The sequence below is a fragment of the Macrobrachium rosenbergii genome, chromosome 43 (assembly GCF_040412425.1).
Source record: "Macrobrachium rosenbergii isolate ZJJX-2024 chromosome 43, ASM4041242v1, whole genome shotgun sequence".
Classification (NCBI taxonomy): domain Eukaryota; kingdom Metazoa; phylum Arthropoda; class Malacostraca; order Decapoda; family Palaemonidae; genus Macrobrachium; species Macrobrachium rosenbergii.
The window spans coordinates 31,153,504-31,170,942 of record NC_089783.1 but is presented as its reverse complement, the minus strand read 5'-3'; the positions used below and the strand labels follow the sequence as shown (position 1 = coordinate 31,170,942).

The following is a 17,439-nucleotide window of genomic DNA, read 5'->3' as shown; positions in this document are numbered from 1 at the left end:
CAGTGGCCCCTTTGGTGGGCTTGTTCCATATGATTAGGGTTTATCGTCTGAATAATAATAATAATAATAATATAATAATAATAATAATAATAATAATAATAATAATAATAATAATAATAATAATAATAAAATAATAACAACAACAACAATAATAATAATAATAATAATAATAATAATAATAATAATAATAATAATAACAATAATAATAATAATAATAATAATAATAATTCTGAATTATTCCTAATGATTGGGTGTAATTGCTTCATAACTACGTACATACAGGTGTTACTCATTTCATGTTCATAATTAGTAACAGTAATTCCTTGATAGTATAGTCAACCAAGTTCGACATTTGAAGGTCAAAAGTCAAGGTCACAGAACGTGTTACACTGAAGATGTAATAAGAGCTTATGTGAGGCTGAAAATCACAACAAATTCATCTGTTCACTACTGAGTGCTCTTGGGTATGCTTTTGTTATTTGTTTTACTCCCTAATTTACTTATTAACGAAATCATTCTCTTCTCATTGGTCAGGAACAAAATCGGTGTGTCATTTAGAAAGCCAGTCAGTTTGTTGCTAGCTGAAGAACTTTAAAGTGTTCATAAAATAATTCTTACTTCATTCTACAAACTCTGATCTAGCTAATTACCTAAACACTAAATTTGTTTTCTAATAATTTTGTCCGTGAACTTTGCTCTTGAAAAAATTAGTTCAACAGACAATTTCAAAAGAATTTCATTTGTTCTATTCATGACTGACTTTGATATTAAACCTCTTTTATTCCAACAACCAATGAAATTGTGAGGTTGTTAACAACCTGAATCTTGAACACACTCTTACACTTAGTGGGTATTAGAACCCATCCTTTCTATCTATCCAACACTTCCCATGTCTTTCTCTCTTCCCCCTTCCTGATACTTTCAAATCATAGACTCTGTTCCCTGGGCTATCGTCCTTCACTCCTCAAAAACTCTTATGTCCATTATTTCATCTACGCTTACCTTTGCCTTTTACCACTTCTACCTATCTCCATATTTTTCACCCTTTCAAATCGCTTTTACGTCACACATACTCCACCCCAAAAATAATTCTGCAACTTCAACCTTCTCTGCTTTATTTTGTATTTATCATTGACGCTTCCTGTCATGCTATATCCTTGCTGCACCTATTCTATGAACCACTTCTACTCTCGTTCTACCATTATCAGCTATCTTGACAATTAAACACCTAAATGAATAATCATCTCCCATTTTTCCACCATCGTTATTAGCACTCATTATTCCATATATCTTCTTTCCATATACACTCATAACCTTACTCTTGCTCATTTGAACTCTCAGTTCACTCCTCTTCACTAACCAATTTTCAACAACATCTAATGTCTTTTTATCTAACTTTTCGTATCACTCCATTCATAAAAATATTAAATGTAAGCTCTGTCAACGAAAACTGTTTGCAACCGCGGTAGCTACATACTATGCTGCCTTAGAAAGTCCCCATTGGCTTGATATTCTAATGTTCCATATTCCAAGGTGCTTAGTGGAAAGATGTGAGTCCCTTTGGAAATGAAATACCATCTAAAAGGATGAGCGTATCTCTCTTGAAGCCAGTGCAACCACTTGAGTCTGTTCAGTTTATTTACTGAAGACAGCTAAACAGTGGCAGCAAGTGCAAACTAGATATTGCTGAGTCTTTATATATATATATATATATATATATATATATATATATATATATATATATATATATATATATATATATATATGTGTGTGTGTGTGTGTGTGTGTGTGTGTGTGTGTGTGTGTGTGTGTGACTAAGTATATGTGTGTATAGCTTTCTGTTGGACTACGTATGCACTTAATCTTTTTTGGATAGCCTAGAACTATCCCATTTTACAGTTTTTATCAATGTCCTCAATATCAATTTTGGCATTATTATGAGTGTTTAGGAGAAATTGAATCAATAATTTTTCTATTAATCGCTCGACATGATGCTTAAATTCCGAGAATAATGTAAATTTCTTGATGAAAGGTGCCAATATGAGTTTCTATAATTTAGTTAGTGTTTCCGACGTTTTAGTTTTGTTAGCCATAAAATCTGTTAACTGTTTTCTTTTTAAAGCATGTATGCACTTTCATAGAGAATGATTAGTTGGTAAACCCAAGTAATTTTTGAAGAAATGTAAATTTTTTTTTCTTAAATTTGATATCTTTTATCTTATGAATTTCATCTATAATTGACGTGTAAATATCTAAGTATTATTATAATGAATATATCACAAGATTTAAGAATATACAATGCATATGTAATTTTTCTTACTTTCTTACATATATGAAGGGTAATAAATAGAGTATTTTAACCAATATGCCTCTCAACGTGTTTTTATTAGGCCTAGGTTCAGAGTTACCCAGTTTTTGCTGCGAAGTGTAACTGCCTTATAGCTAAGCATGAGTACCTGGGCTATAAATGCAAGCTTTAAAAATCAAGGTAGGATATTAAATAAGTGCGCGAGACCCACATACCTTTCTTAATTTTAAACTGATCTTACTTCATCAGCTTGTTCCTGGTTAGATCAGGAGTAGAGGAAATATCTTTCTTAATTTCAAATTTATCTTATATCAAGTTGTTCCTGATGATATTTGGAATAGACATCGTATATAAGCATCTGTTTCTTCAAAAAGTTGTTGCAACAGCTATCATGTAGCTAAACACTCCTCGTGGTCGTTTGTTTAATACGTCTGAGGTTTTGCACTTATAGCTCTAAGTAGTGTAAATGAAGCAGAAAGCTTCAATTGAAGTGTCCGTGATTGTCAAGATAGATATGCCCATACCGTGCATAGTCCTTCCTTATCGGAAGTATCGTACATATCTAATGCAGCCGTGAAATAAATGTGATTTTATTGGCGTTTGACGCAGAAAAAAAAATCTTTGTCATTGAGTGAGCATGATCACAACTAAGCATGACCATAACAGCAAACGCGAAACTGTGAAATTGTGTGACGCTCTTCTGGAACGACAAACGCAGAATTGTGGAATCGTGTATTGTAGGGTAGTGGAGGAGGAGCTCTGGTTTAGTAGAGCAACCGATCAAACTTCATCCACCAACATGTCTGACGCCGAAGATGACTTTATGTGTGATGACGAAGAGGAATACGATTTGGTAAGGACCTAATTGAACAAAACCAGTTTCATATGCGCCAGAAATTATTTACATTTAGTAAATTGTGTGGTGTAGTTGCTGTAATGGGTCAGCCTCGTTGCCTCAGACCGTACCGACCTCTGGATAGGCTAGGCTATTGTATTCCTCGATTGCCATTTCTAGCATGCACTTTACTACAGACCTTTTTTGAGAGCCAGTATAACTGTTTGGTAATTGTATCAGTTGGCAGGATGGGTCATGGTCCCCTCCCTTGTTACTGGGTAACCGGGGTTTAGAGATATTGTAATAACGTAACCTTATGCAGCCTATTACGCCGGGTTCTGTCTTAACTAACCAGACCCAAAAGGTATTAGGGCGGCTTTCCATTGGGTAAGCCACTTCATTAGATTTAGGTATGCAATAGGTTAACCAACAATTTACAACAGAAGTGAATAAGTTATTGTGTCCTTTAGACGTTTAATTAGTTTTGGAGTAATGCCATTGTTTAAAACTATCAAGGAACTTCTTTTATGACTACAGGCAGGCAATATCGTTTCACAAAGAAATAGGTTAGTAAAAATTGTTCATTAACTTGAATAAAGTATTGTTACATCCCCAGTACTATCCCTAACCTCAGGGGTCAGTTGCCTTTGTGTGTCTTCAACTATTTCTGTCAAAAGCATCTTCCTCTGCTAAACCCTGACTTGGCCTAAACAGTAACTGATTATCAAAATAAAATGACGTACCATGATGCCACCACATAACACACAAACAAGCAAGCTTTTAACATTGTTTATTGAGTTGTTCAAGAACAAATACTGCAATAAAACACAGGCTATGCCCAATGATACAATTACTTTACAATTTAAACTTAACAGTACGGACAGGAAGAGGAGTTGTTGCTCATGATAATGACAACCACTAAAAATATTGTTTTATCATAAGCTGAGTAAGAATGAATGTAGAACACCAACCAGTCACATGCCTTTTATTCGTAACACAGTAGATGAACACCTAGATGTTTACATTTTAAGCTACTTTATGGTAGGCTACGAAATAGTGGTAAGCTTAGGTTAGGTTATGCCATACTTGGCTTTGCTGTGCACTATAGAACTTTGTTATCCATCAACTTTATTGTAGGTTATGGTTAACGTATGATCTACGTAAGTTTTTGCCCCAAAATACAAGGCATGTAGGCTAGGCCTCTTTCTCCCAGTGGACTATGCCACATTACTTTGTCTCGGACACCAAATTTGTTAGCAGAAGTGGTTGGAAAATTATCTTTTAGATACAGGGACATGTAAATAATATGTGGATTTACCAATTAAAATATGAAAACTTGAATTATATTCTGTATCAATTGTTATTGTTTTGAAGGTATTCTGATTCAAAGTTCTTGTACCCAGGGAGGTGACAGGCACCTTTAGTCCATGCACTCTCTGACTGCAAAGGGAGCTTTTCTGTTTTCTTGTTATTGTAATAATTACCTAGTGTTTTCAACCAATTAAAACTTCATAATTTTTTCTGCCAGTGCACTTGATGTTTTCTGACTCCTCCCAGAATTCAACACTCATTATATTCAGTTTAGCAATGGCTGCCTTAAGAGTAAGAATTGCTGATGACAAGAGCACTATTTTTAATTTTAATGCAAAATCAACAATAAGAGCTCTTATCTAGAAGTGCCATAATCCATTCCACTGATAAATGCTTCCCTTAACTGGTTTGATTTACCATGGTTAAAACAAAACCTACCTCCCAACCTTAAGATTAGAAATGCTTTGTGTAATGCTAAAAAGAAGATGGGTTTTCCCTTTTGCCATTTAGGGCCTGGTGTTCAAGGTTGGGTGTTTCACTGTAATCATTTATGGTGCTTTAGGTCAGGTTAGGGAAGGTAAGGTTAGGATGCTGTGATTAGGGTGAGGCACACAATTTTTTTCCTACTGTTTATCTTGTGGTGTATGAATTATAAACTACCCCAGTTGGTGTATTTCACTCATTTTTAGTTCCTCTCCAAAAAAATCTAGTTCCATTGTTTCCAAAGCATCTTTAAAGGAAGGTTTTTCATTTTTTCATCCAACCATTTCAGCTGAGACAGTTTTTTTTTATAAAGGACTTCATTTGAATTTCCAAGGTTTGTTGGTAGCATTGGTTCTTAGGCATCTTGGGCATATGGAAGATCTCATATTTTTACATTTCCTCTTCTTAGGATTTAATGGTTTCAAAAGATGTAATGTAAGGTCTTTGAAAGTAAACAGTTTCTTTCATTACAACTGTTTCAGTCAAATATATGCCCCTATAATTATTTTGTCTTTGAATGTTCCCAGGCTCAACAATCTCTTGTTGTCTGACTGACAGAAGAAGAATTCTTCATGGTACAGTAATACTATAAGTAATAATGATGATGTTAAGGATAAGGATTGCCCTTCCTCCCATTTGATCAAATGTAGCAATCTGGCATTAAATGAAATAAAAGAGTGAAGGGGAAAGCTCATGTATTTTTTCAATGGGTAATGAGGTTTTGTATTATGCTTGCTCAGATTATTTTACACTGTTAATGAACTGTACTTGTAATGCATTACACTGTTGATTTCTCTGTTTGGTGATATTTTTACCTGCCATGAAATGTTCTAATTTTCTTGTATCCATTAACAGGAATATTCAGAAGATAGTAATAGTGAACCAGATGTTGATTTAGAAAACCAGTACTATAACAGCAAAGCCCTTAAAGAAGATGATCCCAGAACGGCCCTTACGTCATTCCAGCGGGTTTTAGACCTCGAAGCAGGAGATAAGGGAGAGTGGGGATTTAAAGCACTCAAACAAATGATCAAAATAAACTTCAGATTGGTGAGTAGAAAATTCAAAGGAAATTTAAAGCATTCATGTGTGTTCTCAGATAGTGGTGAAGTACTGTATGTTTATCTATAATCAGTACTGGAGTGCTTTAAGAAAAAGGCAAAATGCTATGATAGTTTTTGTGTAAAAAAAAATTACTTTTTATATTTGTAACTGAGGTTTTCCTGTTCTTTGTACTGAACTTGATTGGCTTAAAACTATGGTATTAGTAATGTGCTTATTAAAGAGAAATTTCTTAGGCTAGGCAAATAGGTGTTTGCGTGAGATTAAATCTGAATTGTACCGTTGCAGTAGTTCAAGTGCTTGTAATGTTTTTACAGTTTAGTGATGAATTTGTAGTTTATCATGCTGTAATATATTTATTAGGCGTAAAATTTAATTATCAGATAATAAAAATTAATGCAGAGGTAGAAAACAATATGAGATGATAGGCTAAGCTTATTCAGAAAAAAACATATTCAATGGGTATCAGACCCCCTAACATGCCTAAAGATACAGGTTATATTGTTTCCTATTTACAGTAAAATTTGAATGCCTGTATAGTTATTGTAGGTAAGAAGCTTCCAAATAAGTGGTGAAGACAAGGGAAATTATGGATATTTTTAAATTTTCCAAGTATGAATCCAAAATGGGGATGCTTCTTATATATTACATTCAATTTGCAATATGCTGTCTTGTATGCATGAAAATTTAGGGGAAGCTAAATTTTGTCATTTAATGTAATTGAACTGTCAGTCCCCATGAATACACCGTAACTTTACACAGAACTAGATTGGGAGGTTTAGTAATAATAATAATAATAATAATGATATTAATATATATTAATAATAATAGCACACTGGAAAGGGTGAGTAAATACTATGTACGATGGTTCAGAGGATTTACAAGTATAATAAGACTGAAGTTTTTTCCGGGAATATTCAAATAGAGACCTTTTCAGAGTATTTGATCCTTGCCAAATATACATGTCAAATAACAAGTGAGAGAGCCATTTTTATAATTACAGGTGTTATATAAGTAACTTACCAAGTAATTACATGGCTAACAATTTCTAATAACCGGCAGCTAAAATTTGCAAATTCGCGGTAGAGATTTTTTTGTTTATCTTGGTGTAAGTAGCTAGCCCCGCCCAGTTTTGGGGAAGAAGAGGAACAACATAGCAAGAAGGCTCAATTTATTTCTGCCGGCTTTCGACGAAGGTTGTGAGCAGCAGCTACAGTTTAGTAATTTGGATTTTCGTAGGCTTAACTGGTTTTTTTCCCAGGAGTATTGGTGAAGTATTTTGGATTCATTTGATTGCGTTTCGGCATTTATTTAGTCAGGTTGGCTTAATTTAGACAATTTACCGAATTTTGACTCTTGTCTAGACTTAGTTGGCACTTACTTGACGATGTCTGATGCAAGTACATCGAGCACTCGATATTGCAGCAAAGGCTGCAATACGAGATTGACTCTTGCTAAATATGATTTGCATTCTGTGTGTGCTAGTTGCAGGGGCCAAGTGTGCTCTATAGATCTTACCTGTGCTGAGTGTGTTGACTGGGACCCTAGACAGTGGAAGATTTTAACTTCTCGCCTTTCCAAATTGGAAAAAGACAAAAATATGAGAGCTAGTGCTAGAAGTGACAAGTCTGTAGCTAGTCAGCATTCTTCGAAATCTTTGTGTGATGTTCCTGTAATTTCTGTTATGCCTTCTAATCTCAGTCCTTCAGCTTTACAATCTGTTCCCATTCCCAGCTCTCATACTTCGGACCCCATTGCCGTTGCCACTCTTGAAGCAAAGTTTGATTGGAAGTTTGAATTACAGTGTTAATGCATTCTATGTCTCGGGTGATTCAGACCGTCAAATTATGAACCGTGAACGTAGTGCTCATAGTGAAGTGTTAGTGGAGGAGCTGGCTGTCCGTCCCGCCAACCCTCCTAGACGAAGGTCCCTGACATACTCCCCCACACCTGGAAGAAGTCATACCGGAGGCCCAAGGGAGGTTGGTGGGGTCTGCCCAAGTGTTGACAAAACACCGTTGGAAAGGCATTTTCTTGTATGTGCACCGTCTTTCCTCCAGTTCCAATGCGTTGAGTCCAGAGTGCAGGTGATAGTGGTGCTTCAAGGATGAATCTAGACCGCTCAAGAGGTCTGCAGTGGATGTGTCTAGCACCCCTCAGGTGCCTTGTAAGAAAGTGAAAGAGGCTGTTTCCTCTTGTAGTTTTTGGGACAGTCCAGAGCATTTTTCGCCAGAAGTTTTGCCCTCCAAGTTTCATGTGATAGATTCTGATCAATCCAAACGTAGACGTGTTTCATCGGAGCGCCCATTAGCGCCTGAGGTGTCCGCTGTTCCTGAGCGCATTTCTTTGTCAGAGCGTCCTCCAGCTCCCGCCGTCACATCTAGACGCTCCTCTTCTCGTGATGTAGTGGTAGCAGCTGACCCCCAGTTGACACTGGAATGCTCACTGGTGCCGGAGCACCCTTCGGCACCAGATCTCCCTTTGGCGCCAGAGCTTCCATCAACGGCAGATCTTCCAGTAGCATCCTGCCGTGTACAGCTTCTGAGCACTCTGTATCCTCCGAGCTTCCAGTATCTCCCAACCGCCCAGTTATGCCCAGTCGGCCAACGACGATTGATCATCCTTCTTTGCATCGTATGACAACAGCTTTTTCTTCCGCGGCGCCAGTGGTGTTAGACCTGGCTCTGGCTCCCATTCAGCAGTGCTTAGGTGACATTTTGAGCTTTTTGAAACCTCAGCCTCCTCCAACAAGTGCGGTTGATGCGCCTCTATCTCCAGTCTTGTCGGCTGAGGAGGAAGCTTACGATCAGGAAGAGGATACTCCTACCATGGCATATTCAGCCATTTTGCGCTTCCTGCTTCGCTCCTTTCCCGACTTCTCTCCAGCGGCTCCTTCTTCTCTGGCTTCGACTTTCCAGTGAGTAATCTTGTCTGAATCCTGCAAGCATCTCAAATTGGTACTTTCTACTTAAGCTAAGAAGGCCATGAATGAAGTAGAGTGTTGGTTAGCTGACAAGAGAGAACAAGGGAAGGCTGTGTTCTATTATCCTCCTTCGTGCTTATTGAGAAGGAGATACTCATATTGCGCTACCGGGGAAGTTCCTCTCTGGGTGTGTCTGCCTCTGCCCAGGGGGTGACTTCTCTGGGCTCATGGAAGCCTCCCGTAAGTCTGCCTTTTCAGCAGTGAAGGTGATGTTCTCTTCTGCTGAACTTGATCACCTGTTGAAGAACATTTTCAAAGTCTTTGAAGTGATCAGTTTCCTGGATTGGGCAATGGGTGCCCTGGCCAAGAAAATCCAGGACTTTCCTTCTGTTCCCAGGAACTTATCTTCAGATCTTCTGGGCATACTTTCCTGTATAGACGGGAATTAGAGATGCTTCTTGGGAATTAATCTCAGCGTACGCTATGGGTATTTTGAAGAAGAGAAAGCTTTGGTGCTCTTATACATCTGCACAGAAATCAGCTCTTATGTTCTCTCCTCGAGTGCGTGACTTCCTTTTCCCTCAGGCAGTAGTTAATGGTATAGCTTCTGACTTGCAAAAGAAGACAATGCAAGATCTCCTGACCCAGTCTTTGAAACGTGCTCGAGAGAATTTCTCCTTCAGTACCAAGTCTTCCTCTCCTGTGTAACCCCAGCCCTTTCGAGACTCCAAGCAAAGATTTCAGTCTAGGTCCCCTGCTAATGTCCATTTCTCTTCCAAGGCCATCAAAAAGTCTTCATCCAAACCACCTTCAGAAAAAGTGAAAAAAGTTTTCCCTGTGCAGCAGTGGGCACCAGGAAGAATGGAGAAAGAGAGGAGCAGAGCAGTGGGTAATAGAGGCCATCAAGAACGGATGCTCTATTCCCTTCGAAGATTATCCACCATTAATCAAGAAACCCATCGCCTTAACCGCATATTTGAAAGGCTCGAGAAGGTTTTCAGCCCTCTCAGAAGAGGTTTCTGCTCTTCGAAAAAGAGTCGGCGCACTGAATGTCTTCATACAGAAGACAAAATTCAGAATGGAGATGAACCGCTCAATTCTTGCATCCATTCGTCAAGGGGACTGTATGGCTTCCATAGACATGCAAGATGCATACCTCCATGTCCCCATGCATCGAGACTCGAGGAAGTACCCTCGCTTCATCTTTCGGAACCAGATTTTTCAGTTCTGAGCACTATGCTTCGGACTTTCAATGGCCCCTCAGGTTTTCACCTGCATTCTCGCTCCGATAGCGGGTTGGCTTCATCTAGTGGGCATCAACATTGCTCTCTATCTGGGTGACTGGGTCATTCATTCTCCCACAAAGGAAGATTGCATTTGGGACATTCAAAAGACTCTTGCCCTAGTGAAGGGGTTGGGTCTTTTGATCAACCTTCAAAAATTTCAGCTAATTCCAGCTCAACAGATAGTGTATTTGGGAATGAGTCTGAATTCTCGTCTTTTTTGGGCTTTTCCTGCACCCAAGAGGATAGAACCCCGTCTAAAGACGATAGACAAGTTTCTCGCTCTTCAAATGTGTTAGGCCAACAAGTGGATGAGCCTCCTAGGAACATTGGCTTCCATCGACGAGCTTGTCTCCTTGGGGAGACTTCACATGAGGGTACTCTAGTTTTACCTCGGAGACAGTTGAGACCGAAAGAAATATCCGGACTTGTTTGTGTTCCCATTCACCCAAGACATCAAGAAACATCTGCTTTTGTGGAGATCCAAAAACAGGCTACTAGCAGGGAAGTCTCTCTTTCCTCTGAACCCCGACCTGAGCTTCTATCCAGATACATCCAACTTAGGTTGGGTCGCGATCCTGGGGGACAAGGAAGTCTTTGGAAGGTGGACATTGGAATAGGAAATTTGGCATGTAAACTTGAAAGAACTGACTACAATCAGTCTAGGATTGCAACCCTTCGCTCTGAAAGTTCCAGACAAGACCATTGCAGTGCACTTGGACAGTAAGGGGGAACTCACTCCTTCTCCCTCTGCAAGGTGGTGCAGGACTTTCGTCTCTGGGCTCATCAAAATCAGACAAGGATGGTAATGAGATTTGTGCAAGGCAAGATGAATGTACTAGTCGACCAGCTGAGTCACAGCAACCAGGTGATTCCCACGGAATGGACGTTGGATCCACTGGTATGCTTAGAGTTGTGGAAGCTTTTGGGGAAGGTTGACAATAGACCCGTTTGCGACCTCCAGAAATCACCGCCTTCCACTTTATTGTTCTCCAGTTCCAGATCCTGTAGCATGGGCAACAGATGCCATGCTGTTGGACTAGTCCAACAAGAACCTGTATGTATTTCCTCCATTCGGGATGTTAAGGGAAGTTACAAACAAATTGAGGTCTCATGAGAATGCTTCGATGGTCCTCATAGCTCCCGTTTGGCCTCTAAGGGAATGGTTTCCGGACCTGATAAGTCTCGTGTCCGATTCCCAAGACTACTTCCTCAAAAACGCAAACTTCTCGGACAATCCCATCTCAGGCGATTCCATCAGGGGTTATCCACTCTAGCTCTGACAGCATTCAAATTATCAAGAAACTCCTCAGAGCTAAGGGATTTTTGAGAGCAGCTGCACAAGCTATCTCTAGATGTAGGAGACAGTCTTCAGCCAATGTCTAGCAAAGCAAATGGACTGTTTTCCACACTTGGTGCTGAGCAAATCATGTCTCTTCTTCTAAGACATCTTTAACAGAGATTGCTGATTTCTGTTGTTCTTGAGAACTTCTAAAGGCTTATCCTCATCCACTATCAAAGGTTATAGGGCAATGTTAGGCTCTGTATTCAGGCATAGAGGCTTAGATATTTCTTCGGATCGGGATTTATCCGAATTATTAAATCGTTCAACACGACGAAGTGCAAAGATTTACAGCAAGTTTTGTGGAACCTGGGCGTGGTACTTAAATGGCTTTCAGGTCCACCTTTTGAACCTATTGATTCTGCTTTGCTGAGAAACTTAACTAAGAAGACTTTATTCCTAGTAGCCTTGGCTACAGCCGAGAGAGTAAGTGAGACCCAAGCTCTGGATAGGAGAATCTGTTTCTCTAATGGAGATGCGATTTGCTCCTTTACTCTTGGCTTTCTCGCTAAGAGTGCAAATCCAGCCAAACCTTGGCCTTGTTCTTTTAGCATTAAGAACCTATCTCAGGTCGTAGGTTCATTAGATGAGGAAAGATTTCTTTGTCTGGTAAGGGCTCTCAAGTACTACCTCCATAAGACTGACAAAATAAAGAGGTATGTCCGATCACCTGTGGTGTTCCTCTCTCGAAAAATCCCCACTCTTTCTTTCTAAGAGATCTCATTTGTGAGTCACAGTCACAAGTGGGAGAAGAGCTTCTTCCCTCTCTAAGGGTAAGAGTGCATGAGATTAGAGCTGTGGCTATGTCCTTGTTGTTCAGACATAATCTTTCTCTTGCCTCCATTCTCCAATCCACTTTTTGGAGATGTAAGTCAGTTTTTTCGGCACATTATCTACGCAGTGTTGAAACGGTTTTTAATGATTGCAGTACCTTGGATCCTTTATTGGTGGCTGGCACGGCGTTGGGGAAGTATAGGAAGCGTTCCCTCCATCCTTACTCTTCGCCTTGGTACTTGGTGTTGAGTTTAGGTGAGCCTGGGAGTACTCTGAACTGGGACAACCTCCAGGTCTTTTAATGGTGGGGTGATGGTGTTTTTAATCTTTTGGTGTAAGTATCAGCATTTTTATCTGGTGTTGTGTGTCAGTACTGCACCCAGGGCAGGGGCAAACTTTCTATTCTTTGCTGGCGTTCGGAGAAGTCCGTCACTGCGAGGTTCCCACTTACGTAGCAGGTGACGCTTGGCTATACAGTACCGCCACACCTCTACAGGGTAAGATGAGCGCCACCAGAGGCAGTATCTTCCTACAGCAGCTCTCTTACCAGGTAAGGAACAGCAAACATTGCATTGATGTTAAATACTCCTGTCTGTTCTCAAGTTATTACTTTTAATACTTAAGGTAGAATAAGTCCACGAATCCCACCTATCAACATGGGAATCAGCTATGTAATTACTTCGTAAGTTACTTTTATAAAAATGACATTTTTATAATAAAAGAAAATTTTATATACTGTATACTAACCAAGTAATTACAGAGTGGAAGCCCTCCCACCTTCCCTCTCATGGACATTATGACTTAAACAAATTGAGCCTTCTTGCTATGTTGTTCCTCTTCTCCCCCGAAAGTGGGCAGGGTTAGCGACTTACACCAAAATAAACAAAAGAATTGCTGCCACGAATTTTCAAATTTTAGCTGCTGGTTATTAGAAATTGTTAGCTATGTGATTACTTGGTAAGTATATAAAAAACTTTGTTTATTATAAAAATGTCATTTTGGTAGTATGGTTTTCATATGGTTCCCAAATTTGTCACATGAATTTTAAGGGTACTGTGGAGTGATCGTGTGTCCATGTTACAGTGAGGTGTTTATCTTATTTTTAATCAGGATCCAAGGTTTTTTTTTTTTTTTTCAAGAAATATCAGCAGAATGACAAAAGAAATGTTTCTAAGCAAAGATGTACTTTTTTCATTATTGTCATTAAAAGACAAAATTCAGTGCATTTGACATAATGTCAAGGGAATATCCTAAATGTCAGTTGATAATACAAAAATTTACTTAACTTTTATGTGCTTGCTCTATGTACAAACCAAAGCGTTCCTTTGCTTGACAGTTTGGTTTATGGTGACCATTTAATGATCACTTCTTCCATGCCTAATGACAAAAGAGAGAGAAGAGAAGAAAAACTAGACTTAAGTATTTGTTGCAAAGTAAAAATGCTTACCATCAGCACGGGAGGGCCATGATAGGATAATCCTCATCTCAGTTTGGTGAAACCTCTCTCTCTCTCTCTCTCTCTCTCTCTCTCTCTCTCTCTCTCTCTCTCTCTCTCTCTCTCTCTCTCTCTCTCTCTCTCAGTGGTGTTTTGAAACATTTTGTTAACTGACATCATTTTGTTACTGATCATTTTAATTATTTTCAGGGCAATTATGGTGAAATGATGAGTCGTTATAAACAGTTGCTAACCTACATAAAATCAGCAGTCACCAGGAACTACAGCGAGAAGTCCATTAACTCAATTCTTGATTACATATCTACTTCGAAAAATGTAAATAAATTGTTTTTGTTAGGTTTACTGTTGAAATACAAATTTGACATACTAACAAGCTTCATAGCTAAGAGGCCCTGGTGTGTAGCACTTGGGTGTATCATTTCTAGTATTTTTTTGCATGGGTTTACTGTTCCAGAATCATTAAATAGTTGTTTTCTGTATGAATACTAATCTGTGTTTAATGTCTGCAGTTTCTGCTGTGGGTTCAGTATGCTGTTTAAAGTTTAATAATTAAGAAATATCAAAACTTATGATTAAATTTTAAAATATCAGAGTCCTCATGTGAACCAATTTCTGACGAAGTAATACATTGCTCTTCAAGATTGGCCCATTATCAGCAATAGATAAATAATTTTTTAATGATAACTCAGTAATTTTGATTGAGATGCTATTTTTAATTATGCAGTTTATCATTTTCTAGTTAATATTTTCCAGAGCCCACCTGTGAAAAGGTGGCAGAGTGGAACCTTAAAAAAAAGGGGGGGTGGGGGGTTGTGGGCTGTGTTTGGTGAAAGGTGTTAAAAATGCTAGTGCAAAGGAGTTTCTATTTGTAGACAACAGTAGATTCATTAATACTACATAATCCTTATATTAACATCTTTTCTATATTTGGCGCTGATTACTGATGTGTATCTTTTTAAATTTTGTTTAAGCTGGTCTTGCATTAACAGATTGGTGTTCTGACACTTTCCAGATGGAATTACTCCAAGATTTCTATGAAACTACCCTTGAGGCCCTAAAGGATGCCAAGAATGATCGACTTTGGTTCAAAACAAACACAAAATTGGGAAAGCTGTATTTTGATCGAGAAGATTATAATCGATTATCAAAAATATTGAAGCAGCTCCATCAATCCTGTCAGGTACATTGGAAGGTTTTCTTCTCAGAAAAAAGTTGACAATCATGTTTGTATACGCTGAATACTTAAGAGTAGTTTTCTGGTCATGCATTTAAACTTTTTTTCTAGAATAATAGGTAGAAAATACCAACTGATGTAATAGAATGGGCTTTTGCTTTTCAATTTCCATAGTTCTTTATCCCCATAGAGACATTTGTTTACAAGTTTGATATCCAAAGCTGTTCATTAACGTGATGCGATCCATTAACAGACTGATGAAGGTGAGGATGATCTAAAGAAGGGAACACAGCTTCTTGAAATATATGCTCTTGAAATCCAGATGTATACTGCACAAAAGAACAATAAGAAATTGAAAGTAAGTATTTCTTATATTTTAGTAAAGTATTTCAATTAAATTTGCTTATTCTCATCAAAGTAAAGTATTTCAATTAAATTCGCTTATTCTCATCAAAACTCACCACTTATATATGATCTGAATTCATGGTCTTGAAATGTCTTAAATAGTCTAGCAGAAGTAACCTTGTGTGTTCTAGCCTCCTTTCCTCGATCTTGCTGTCCAACCTCTCTATTACTTCTTAGTGTTATATACGAAACTTACTAAATAATTGCATAGCTGTTAGTTTCTACTGTACATGGCAGCTCAAAATTCAAAATTCGCATTAGTGCTCTTTTGTTTCGGGTGTAGGTATTCCGCCCCGCCCACTTTCAGGGAAGGATAGGTACAGCACAGCTAAAGAGCTCAATTCGTTTCTGCTGGTCAGTGGCTAAACTCTTGGTCATTGGCAGCTCTGAATTTTTTGGTTTCACCAGATGGTTGCTGATATTCTTCATTTGGTGAAGTACTCTGTGGTTTTTGGTAGTGTGCTATTATTAAGTAGCTGAGCTAATTCAGGGTTCTTTATTGTGACTTTCCGGACTTTGACTATTTTTGATTGGACTAATCATGTCAGATTCTAGCCTGTCTAGCATCAGGTACTGTAGTAAAGGCTGTAAGACTAGGTTGACTTCAGCTAATCACAATGTATGTAGTTTGTGTAGGGAGCAAGTTTGCTCGCCGGAACTTTGCTGTGACGAATGTAAGGACTGGGATAAGGGAAAGTGGAAGACTGCATGCACGTTTAGAGAAGTTACAGCGTGACAGACTTAGAAAAGCTACTACTGGGGCTGAAGCGTAGGCTTCTGCTAGTCAGGTTTTGTCTCTAGGGGTCGATGTTGCTGATTTACCTGTACCTGCAACACCTGTGACCACTTTTTCACCTATCTCAAGTCCTCCAACTTTTCCTGTAACTCCGATCCCTGGCTCTCATTCCTCTGAACCCAACCTAGAAGCACGTGTTGGCAAGAAATTTGATTTGTTAGTGAGCACAGTTTCCCAGGTTTGGGACTCAGTGCGTGTCCTCATGGGCAGATTTGAAGGTGTCAGTGGAGGGGGTGGCTACTCATCCCACAGATACTCCTAGACCAAGGTCCCTGCTAAACTCCCCTTGCTCACCTGGGAGGAAGCAAACTGGCAGTCCAAGGGAAGTCGGCGGGGTTTGCCCACAAATATTCACTGCCTCATCCAAGCCTGTTGTCCACTTATCCCAGGACTCAAAGGATCGCCGTTGGAAAGGCATCTGCATGGAAGTGCATGTGTTATCTCCCAGTGATTTGGACTCTAATGGGGCTCAAAAGCGCAGTTAGCGCTTTGTTCAAGTGTCGAGACCGTTGAAAAGGTCTGGCGCCTCGATGGAGAAGACACTCCCCTGGCTAGTAAGTGAGCGTTGGACAGTGCTTATAGTCCCCTTCCCTCTTGTAGTTTTTGGGAGTCTCCTCAAGCTTCTGGCTCCCTTTCTGTGTCCGCCAAGCGCCACAAAGTGTCCAAGAAAGTGTTAGTTAGTCCAGTGTATGGATGTAAAGTGTACGAGTGCCCAGAGTCCGAGAATTTAGTGCCCAAGCGCCAGGGGGTGATTTTCCTATGTCTGAGCACCCATCGTTGGAGCGATCAGTGTCCGAACACCATTCTTATGATCTTCCAGTGTCCGAGCACCATTCGTATGAGCGCCAACTGTCCACACTTCCAGCTCGTGGGTGCCCAGTGTCTGAGCGCCCTGAGAGTGATCATGTGTTATATGATCTTTCAGTATATGGATATCAAGTGTCCAAGCGCCCATCATATAAGTGTTCAGCAGTCGAACGTCCATCCTATGGGCGCCCAGTGTCCAAGTTGCAAACATCCAATCCTTTACTGTCTGTTAGAGGTGTTAATTTTAGCGAACCTGTTGTGTCTGATTGGTCCATGAGTGGGTGCCCAGGGACCGAGCACCCGGTGTTAGCAGGTGCCAGTGTTGATGTTTGTCCTCCTGCCGGTAATCGTCCAGTGCCACAGGTGGAACTCTCTGTTCCTGACGTATCTAGTGCCAGTCGTCCTGTGGTTGAGGATCTGTCATTAGCCCTTATTCAGTGCCGTTTGGATAGTATTTTGAACCTGTTACATAAACCAGCT

General features: G+C 39.4%; 1 protein-coding gene across 3 annotated transcripts in view; it reads left to right on the top strand.

Annotated features, from left to right (window-relative positions):
* The first annotated feature begins 2,840 nt into the window (after positions 1–2,840).
* The window catches only part of alien (COP9 signalosome complex subunit 2 alien), a 75,581-nt gene continuing 60,982 nt past the window's right edge, over positions 2,841–17,439 (top strand). For 2 of the 3 annotated variants that reach the window (XM_067086925.1, XM_067086924.1), the window contains exons 1-5: positions 2,931–3,161; positions 5,793–5,987; positions 13,967–14,092; positions 14,790–14,957; positions 15,205–15,309. In XM_067086925.1, coding sequence (XP_066943026.1) covers positions 2,946–3,161; positions 5,793–5,987; positions 13,967–14,092; positions 14,790–14,957; positions 15,205–15,309 — 810 coding nt within the window. In that variant the 5' untranslated portion in view covers positions 2,931–2,945. Of the gene's footprint in view, positions 3,162–5,792; positions 5,988–13,966; positions 14,093–14,789; positions 14,958–15,204; positions 15,310–17,439 lie in introns of all 3 variants that reach the window. The other variant, XM_067086923.1, reaches the window with a different exon arrangement.